Raw genomic sequence first — 9,006 nt, forward strand, 5'->3', positions numbered from 1 at the left:
CTGGTGTGTCTGAAGACAGCTACAGTGTACTTACATATAATAAATAAATAAATCTTTAAAAAAAAATATTTATTTTATGTGTATGGGTCTATTGTCTGCATGTGTGTCTGTGCAGAAGAGGGCATTAGAGCCCCTAGAACTGAAGTTATCCTGGTTGTTAGCCACCATGCAGATGTTGGGAACTGAGCTTGGGTCCTCTTGCAAGAACACCAAGTGCTCTTATCTTAGCTGCTCAGTCTTCGGGCTCTGAAGTTGTTTAATCTTTTGATTATTAGTTTATGAATACTGGCTTGTTCTGCCTAGCACATGCACAACTTTAATTTTGGGCCCTTGTGCGCTTGCCACTGTTCCAAACACCTTTCATGAGCACCACATAATTAATTCATGCTCACTGTTACTCCGTTTTTGTTTTTGTAAACCCCTGTTGGAACTTGGCTGAGGCAGGTGACCCACTACTGAGCTAACTCCGGCATGGCCAGAGCATTACAATCCCGCTGGGTGATACTGCTGTCTACTTGAGTCCTTTGTGGAAGGTTGAAAGTGGCCTGGGAAAATCTGCTTCACGTTTATGCCTGCCTTTGCTAGGTCTTTGACCAGCAAAGCAAATCTACTTATGGGAAGAGCCAAGTGCTTGGTTTCTGATCCTCTCTGGCCTGCCTGGAAAAGTGTGAGGCTAGTCACTGTGTCTGCAGGCCTCACGTCTCCTTGATTATGAATTAAGAGGCTGGAGTGGAGGACCTGTTCCCCAATTCTCCTACTGTGTACTGAGGTGGACATTCAGTATTCACAGTGTATGTTCATATTAGGGGAATCTTGGAATAAGGAAATCTGTTTTTCTTTGATTAATGTTAAATTAGCACTAAGCAGTTTTAAGATTTTTAGGCAGTGCAGAGCTAAGCACAATGGCTGATGCCTGCAGGGCCCCTGCATGTGGGGTTTGAGACCAGGGCATTGGTTGAACTCACAAGTTTAAGACAGCGTGGACAGCATAGTAAGACCCCATTTAAAAAAATAGTAGAATACACATCTGTGGACCTCACACTCTGCTCTCTTCCTGTTCCATGTTTCTACAGAAGATGCTATTGAGCGTGAGCCTCCTCTGGAGAATCAGAACAAGACTTTCAGGGACAAGGTGAGTGACAGTTTAGGAGGTTCCTTCCAGTCCTGGTTTCCCATCTGTGTAATAGTCCCCTTGAACTTGGCTGCTCCAGCTCGATTGGTTGGTGGCTCTCTGCATGGTTGCTACCTGCAGAGCCTTCCAGTCTCCCAGGGAGCAGACCAGCTGCTGCCTTAGCCTGGTGAACGGAACCACTAATGTCAGCATTTGTTCCCTGTCCTCTAGGCTGATAGGTAGAAAACTTTGAATGTTTTGGTTCACAGTATAGAAAATGGTTGTGCCTGGAAACTCCCACAAACAAAGTCAGATCTTTGAGTTTCTCACTCTAGAGGATTCTTAGAGAAGCGGTCTCACCGCAGGGTCGTAGGTTGACTTTGCAGTGCTGCATGGACCACTGAAAAGAGAACACACTATAGTAAGGCTTGGGGAGGGCCAGTGATTTATTAACAATGTCTGTTATCAGCACAGAATGGGAGATCGGTAGGCCATGGGCCACAGGTTTACCAACCCTCATTCTAGTAAAGTCTTCATTCTGTACTGATGGGAAACTATTGATTTGTAAGCGGGGGTCAGTACAGCGAACCCCAGGGCTGATGTGGAACGGCACATTGAGATGGACAAGCATGAGAAAGGACTCAGTCTGATTGGCGGTGACGTAATCCTGGCTCAGGCAGCCCAGAGCTTGCTGGTGCTCACACAGCTGGGAACAGCCATGCTGCCTAGCAGGTCCTTGAGTAACTGGGTTTGTTTCTTACACAGTTGGATTCTTGCATTGAAGCCTTTGGAAGCACCAAGCAGAAGCGGTCCCTGAACTCCAGGAGGATGAACAAAGTTGGCAGCGAATCTTTGAACCTCACAGTAGCTAAAGCCGCAGAGAATATCATTGATACGAAGGGTGTGAACGGTAAGCAATAGGAGCTTGGGGGGGAAAGACTGCGCCTGCAAAGGCTTGAGAGCGGTCACAGATGCAAACGGTGGGCCTTAAGGCTGGATTCCTTCCTGCTGCTTGCTGAGGGCCTTCACGGGAGTGACTCTAGAGGCAGGAGACACATGGGACACCAACCTGTCCTCAGTCAAGGAGAGGAGACGGGCCTGGGAAGGGCAGTGTGCAAGCCCTGCTCTTGGTCAGGGTTCTCTGCTTGTGCAGTAATTACTTAGGGGCACACATCTCTTTGACTCTGTTCTGAGTTAATTGAGGGAGAACACTGTACTCACCTTCTGCATCAGCCTGATGGACAGTTGAGGTCTTGGCAGGGGTGCAGATTCGAGTTTCAGAACATGTGGCCTCCACTGCATAGTGCCATGTTGGGGAGCCTGAAACCCGACAGACAGGCTGACACTTGTCATGAATTTCCCTTCATTGAAAAGCTCTGGTCAACGATGCCATGCAAGATGACCTGCAAGATGACTCGCTCTACCTTCCTCCCTGCTACGCTGATGCAGCCAAGCCAGAAGACGTGTATAGATTCGAAGACAGTATCCTTGCTGATGAGCAGGTGTCTGATTTGCAGGCTATGATGTTTATATACATTGGCAGAGCCAGACTCTGTAAGGTTGGTCACCATCCTGTGATGTTAACAAATGTGATGTCCAAACCTTTACCTGTGTCCTAGAGCTTTTAGCAAGAGGTTGGGCAGTTAGGTTTCCTCAGCACTGAAGGGCCTGTAGGACAAAGGGACACAACTTAGCCCCGTGGGGGTCATTCTCCCAAACTGTTGGCTGGTATCAAAGTCTAGAGCAGACGTACTGAAGGAAGGGTTGGAACCTAGGACTTCCTGCTCGGTGTCTGGTTTATTGGATACTGTTGACAGATGCTCTGATAAGGAGAGAAGGGGGAGTGGGCAGGTAGGAAGTGACCCCTAAGCTGGGGTCTGAGACTCAGGTCCCTGAGCTCTGCCCTGCTGTCTCTGTGAATCCCTTCTCTGTGAGCCTTCGCTCTCCTACCCGGGAAATGAGGCCCTGTGGGATGATGTAGCTCCCAAATGGGTTTCCATTTTGGTCAGTCATGTTCTTGACCTGCAACAAGTTCTGTCCCCGGCTGAGTATGATGCTCTTGAGAGCCCATCCGAAGCCTTCAGAAAGGTCACGTCGGAAGACATACTGAAGATGATTGAAGAGAACAGGTACTCCTGGGCAGATGGGGTTTTAGTGAGTTATAAAGGGAAAAAAAGTCAGATGTAAAGCAGGACAGTGCTGATTGCACTCAGAAAGCAGCCCCCTGCAGTGACATGGGTGGGGTCTGCTCAGCCTTGGAATGAAGGGGCGGGCTCTGATGCTGGGCTCTCAAGAGGAGTACTTATGTGTGTAGAGCCTGCAGCCAGGAGACTGCAGGAAGTGCTGCAGTCTGGACCAAAGCCAGTCCCAGCCTCCACTGTTTATTGATGCTGAGTGTCACTGTCAGTGCCCAAAGGCTGGCATGGGCCTGGGCACTACCCAAAGCAGAGCTTCTCCGTGACAGCATGTTGACAAACTCAACTAAAATTAAATATGTATATTCTAAATATTGTATACGTATTTGAAATAACAGAGAGATTATCCCTCTTTTGCCACTAAAACAACTTTTCCTTTTTTAAAATGATGGTCAAGTTATTTCTTAGTTCTGAGCCTTCTTTTTTTTTTAATTTATGTATGTATGTATGTATGTATGCATTTATATGAGTACACTGTTGCTGTCTTTAGACACACCAGAAGAGGGTGTTAGATCCCATTACAGATGGTTGTGAGCCACCATGTGGTTGCTGGGAATTGAACTCAGGACCTCTGGAAGAGCAGTCAGTGCTCTTAATAGCTGAGCCTTCTCTCCAGCCAAGCCTTTTCTTCTAATTATTCCTTTTCTTTTATAAGATTTTGTATGTGTATATGTATGCATATGGCATGGGTATGGGGGCCAATAGAAGATGCCATTGGATCTTCTAGATCTATAGTTACTGGCAGTCGTGAATGGCCCAAGAGAGTCCTAGGAAATAAGCTAGGTAGGGTCCTTTGCAAGAGCAGCAGTAATCTGCTGAGTCAACTCTCCAGCCCTACTCTTCAAAATTTTTTTTTGATTTTGTGTGTGTGTGTGTGTGTGTGTATATACATGTCTGCATGCAAGCATATGTATTTGTGTATGTATGTGTTTGTGTGCTGGTGCATGTGGAGGCCTGAGGTTGATTTTAGGAGTTGTCCACTATTGCTGTTCTACCTTACTCAGTGTGGTGAAGTCTGTCAATCAAACCCTGTGCACCCAGCTAGGGCGGGTCTCCCTATCCCTCTTGCTCTAGGTGTATGGACAGTGTGCTGGGGAGGGGTGTGGCTCCTGACAGCCTGTTTTCCCTTACATGCTGCTGTGTCCCTTCCTTGTTTTAGCCACTGCTCCTTCGTCATAGAAATGCTGAAGTCTCTGCCAGCCGATGAGGAGCATCGGAACCAGCAAGCCCGTTGCATCTGGTTCCTAGACGTCCTCATCAGATTCCGAGCTCAGAAAGTGATAAAAGGGAAAAGTAAGGCCCACAGGCATTTTGTTATCCCAGCTATTTCCAGGTGCTGACTGATCTGCAGCTCTCACATCACCTCCATGGATATCTGTGCAGCCTGCCCTAGCTCCTGCTCCTGCCCGCTGCCTGCCTGAGCTGCACAGGGCTCTCTTCTCTTTGAATTTCTTTCCTCTGTTCTGGAAATGTAGACAGGGTGGATGGGGCTTCCAGAGAGTACATCAATGCCTTTTGTTCTGTTAGGAAAAACACTATATCCAGGTCAAATGGAATGAGTTAATTTAAGGGAGCGGGTTAGAACAAACAGCAGTGACAGAGCAATCAGAGCTTTGCTTCTCAAGCTTGGGCAGGTTGCTTTTGTTTTGTAGGACAGTCTCACTGTATATTCCTGGCTGGGCTGGAACTCACATAGATTTATCTGTCTCTGCCTCCAGAGTGCTGGCATTAAAGGTATACCCCATTGTACTTGGTGATTTCTTTCTTTCTTTTTTCTTTCCCATGGTAGTGTTATAACACTTTATTTCAGACTGAGAATTCAGTTTGTAATGTAAGAAATTCCAGTTCCTCCATGCATTGGTGGCACAGGCCTTTAATCTGATCACTTGGAAAGCAGAGACAAGCAGATCCCTGAGTTTGAGACCAGCCTGGTCTACAGGGTGAGTTCCAGGATAGGCCACACAGAGAAACCCTTGCTTGAAAAAAAAAAAAAATCCAGTTGCACCTGTTTGCAGGAGCACATGTGGTGGTCACCCACCCACACCCACGCAGAGTTAGAGACTCCGCAGGAGATAGCTGGGGTTTTCAGCACAGGCTTGCCTGTCCACCGATTCTGTGTGCCTACCTGCTCAATTCCCAGGTTCCATATTCCTGTCCCTTCCACCTTCCATCCTGCATGCTCTTATTTATTTGTGGGTAGCTGTTGGGGCACCTACCTAGTGTCTCCGCTGTCAGAGCACAACCGGGGAATCTGTCCTCTACTGTGACTCCTGGAACTTGGTGGTACACATCTTCCCCCCCCCATGGCATCACCTCACCGGTTCAGACTGCAGAGTGCTTTATTGTCCAGTATTGTATCGTGCTCATCGTGTTCCTCGGTGTGTGGTCCTGTCTTCTCACACGCCCTTCACAAACACCTCTCGGTTTGTCTGACCTCACAGTGGCTGCCTAGGGTATCGGGGCCCCGGTTCCTCTTACTGTGTGATTCTGGACGTTACAACACTCCCCGCCCCCAACCTCCCTCTAGTGGATGTGCAGCCTTTGCACCTTCCAGGACAATGATCCAGTGCAACTTTGTGTTCTAGGTGCCTTAGGACCTGGAATCCCGCACATCATCAACACCAAGCTGCTGAAGCAGTTCACCTGCTTGACTTACAACAACGGCAGGTCAGGGGCTACTTGTAAGAAGAAGAAAGCAGTTGGGAGGTGGCGGTGAAGGGTGGGGCTCATGTGCAGTTTCATGTCCATAGAGATCCAGTGCCAAAGAGCACATACGTTGTCCCCTCGGTAGTGTTCATTTTGTCTTTGGCTGTGACTCCTGCAGTGAAGTGAACCCTGATGGCTGCAAAGCTGCAGAAAAGGGCAAACAGTGTGGGGACTTAGAACTTCCGGCAGCGTCCTGGCCTTGCCTGAAGCCCTTGGCCTGGGCTGTGCTTCCTGCCCCTGCCTGTGGGTGGAAGCAGCAGGGGCAGCGCTGAGTCTGGGGTGGTGGATTTCCTGCAGGCTTGCTGAGCAGACAGTAACATACTCACGAAAGCAGCGTTACCACACTGCATGGGGAAACGTGGGCAGGACTCTTTGTCTCTCGGGGGAAACATGGCATGGCTCACAGTTCACTGTGAGACTTGGGCACGTTGGAAGAAGCAGGCTATGTGGCTTGACCCCCACTCCCAAACTGGGAACATTAACCACTGGTGTCCTTATTTTGCACATGGAATTTTAATTTCATTTCTCCTTCCCTTCCATTGACTCTGCAGTTTACGGAACTTGATTTCGAGTTCTATGAAGGCCAAGATCACTGCATATGCAGTCATACTTGCCCTGCACATAAATAACTTCCAGATTGACCTAACAATGTTGCAGAGGGACTTGAAGCTGAGTGAGAAAAGGTGAGCTCAGTAGAGCACGGTGCTCCCTGCAGCAGCCTGGGTAGATCCCTACTCCTGCCTAGAGCATGACACTCTGCTGAAGGAAGTTAAGGGACGGGGGTGACTTATGGGAAAATCTTGGGACCAGAAGACAGTTGTCAATGAATGAAGGGAGGAATGCTTGGTGACACTTTGAGTGCGTTCTCTTTGAAAAGCATGGTATTGAATTCATTCAGTGTCCTTCACTGATTTCCTAACTAACTGAAGAATCAAAGGTGTGGAAAGTAATGACCTTCTCAGGAGCTCCCTCCCAAAAAGGGTTCCCGGGCTTTAGCCCTGACCTCCACAGCTTTCTGTTCTCAATAACCCCGAGGGCCTTGAATCGCTGCTGACTAGGGCAGGACTCTCCATGGACCTAAGGTGAAGTGAGGGTGGATGCAGAGAACCCCCGCTTCGTGGCCTGGAGCAGTGAGTGTGCTCTCTGCCCCACAGACCTGAGTGGCACGCAGGGCTCTCTCTCCATTTGTTCTGTTTTGTTTCTTCCTTAGGATGATTGAGATAGCGAAAGCCATGAGGCTTAAGATCTCCAAAAGAAAGGTGTCCCTGGCAGACGGCAGGGAAGAGGATCACAGACTGGGCACTCTGTCTGTCCCACTGCCTCTGGCCCAGACCTCAGACCGACAATCAAAGCGGAAGAAAATTAACTAGCTGTTTTCCACAGCCACTTCTGTTCATTTCTGTTTTTATTTTTGAAGAAGAAAGTGGACTGGACCTTGTGGTACATACCTATAACCCAAGTACTCAAGAGACTAAGGCAGGAGGATTGTGAATTCTGGGCCTCTCTGGGACTCCACCATGCTCCACCACACCCATGAAGCCTTACTTTAGCATGGTGATCAGGCCAGAAGCCAGCATTCCAGTCATGTGTCTCTTATGCAGATATTAAAGTCATGGCCCAGATTTGACTTCATCTCCCTCCTTTCATGTTGCTGTGGTTAGAAGTGGCTTCTCCTCGGGAGCCATTTACAGACAGGGTAGAGAAGGTCTTGGGGAAGTTAAAGTCAAAAGATCTTACCAGGCTGGAAACTTTGAGCCAAAAGTTTACAAAGAGGACCTGGAACCCAGGCAGTGGTGGCGCACACCTTTAATCCCAGCACTCAGGAGGCAGAGGCAGGCGGATCCCTGAGATGGAGGCCAGCCTGGTCTACAGAGTGAGTTCCAGGACACCCAGAGCTACAGAGAAATAACAAAGAGGAGGACCTAGAAGGCCTAGTAGGGAGAGGAGGAGGCTGTAGCTCTCTTGGGTTGGCAGCAGGATCTAATTTAACAGCCTACTCTGATGGCATAGCCAAGTCAGGAAGTGAGAACCACAGCTTTTCCTCCCTGTTTCGACCACGCTGAGAGGCATGTTAGCCAAGTGAGTGGGGACTAGGAATGAGCACATGTGGAAAGCATGAACTGTCAGCTTGGCGCCTTGCTTGGTTTTGGATTCAGGCCTCAACAGACCCACGGCTGGTGATAAAGTTTCTGGGGTCTGGAAGGGGAGCTTCAGATAAAGGCTCGAGGTTTTAGCAGTGCCAAATGATCCCTGGCCATGGTTCTGCAAGGGGGTTTAAGACAGAAGTTTACAAGAAACCTCTCATGGGTCCACAAGGAGAAGGGAGAACCGATGCCCACACATAGTCCCTTCTCCACTAGCCAGCTGTGGCATGTGCACATGCATAGCAACAGGCTCAACAACAACAAAAACTGGTCTTTTGGGGTTGGAGAGAGCTCTGAGGTTAAAGGTCCCACAAACACCAGCACCCATGTTCCCAACAGAGGAAGCAGAGGCATGAAAACCATCCAGGCCTCCGGGCTGCCAGCCCAGCACTTGGATCCAGGAGAAGCCTTGCCTCAGAGGAAAATGGCAGAGAGTACTAGAAGACACCTGGTACTCTGGCCTCACCACACGCAGACCATGCCACACAGAGGAAATCAGTCCTCGGGGAAACAGCTCAGTGTGTTTCAGGATGCAGTGTGAGCTGGGTGGTGGCACGTGCCTGCAATGCCAGCATTTGGTAGGGAGAGGGAGGAGAGACAAGTTCAAGGCTGGCTTTCGGCTAAACATGATCACTTGAAAAAGCAGCAAGAAGCACACAAGATAAGTTAGCAAGAGGAAACAGTCCCGGAGCGTCCCTTGTCCAGAAGAAAGGGAGTTTAAAAGGCAAGTTTACCTTAGCTTAGGGGCGGGCTGCTATGGGTTAAACCAAACTATTCTCTATGGAAAAAAATTTAAGACTAAGAATACTGACAAAAATGTTTAATACTAGGGCCAGGAGATGGCTTCGTG

The 9,006-nt window shown here is 48.8% G+C and overlaps 1 protein-coding gene across 1 annotated transcript in view; it reads left to right on the forward strand.

The window, feature by feature from the left end:
• The window catches only part of Polr1e (RNA polymerase I subunit E), a 14,682-nt gene extending 7,043 nt beyond the window's left edge, over positions 1-7,639 (forward strand). Inside the window, exons 5-12 of the mRNA XM_031377282.1 lie at positions 1,074-1,132; positions 1,877-2,021; positions 2,486-2,593; positions 3,144-3,240; positions 4,466-4,599; positions 5,892-5,973; positions 6,564-6,695; positions 7,223-7,639. Of these exons, the coding sequence (XP_031233142.1) occupies positions 1,074-1,132; positions 1,877-2,021; positions 2,486-2,593; positions 3,144-3,240; positions 4,466-4,599; positions 5,892-5,973; positions 6,564-6,695; positions 7,223-7,382 (917 nt within the window). The 3' untranslated portion in view covers positions 7,383-7,639. The remainder of the gene's footprint in view (positions 1-1,073; positions 1,133-1,876; positions 2,022-2,485; positions 2,594-3,143; positions 3,241-4,465; positions 4,600-5,891; positions 5,974-6,563; positions 6,696-7,222) is intronic.
• The last annotated feature ends 1,367 nt before the right edge of the window (positions 7,640-9,006 follow it).

This window comes from Mastomys coucha, unplaced genomic scaffold (genome assembly GCF_008632895.1).
Source record: "Mastomys coucha isolate ucsf_1 unplaced genomic scaffold, UCSF_Mcou_1 pScaffold18, whole genome shotgun sequence".
NCBI lineage: Eukaryota > Metazoa > Chordata > Mammalia > Rodentia > Muridae > Mastomys > Mastomys coucha.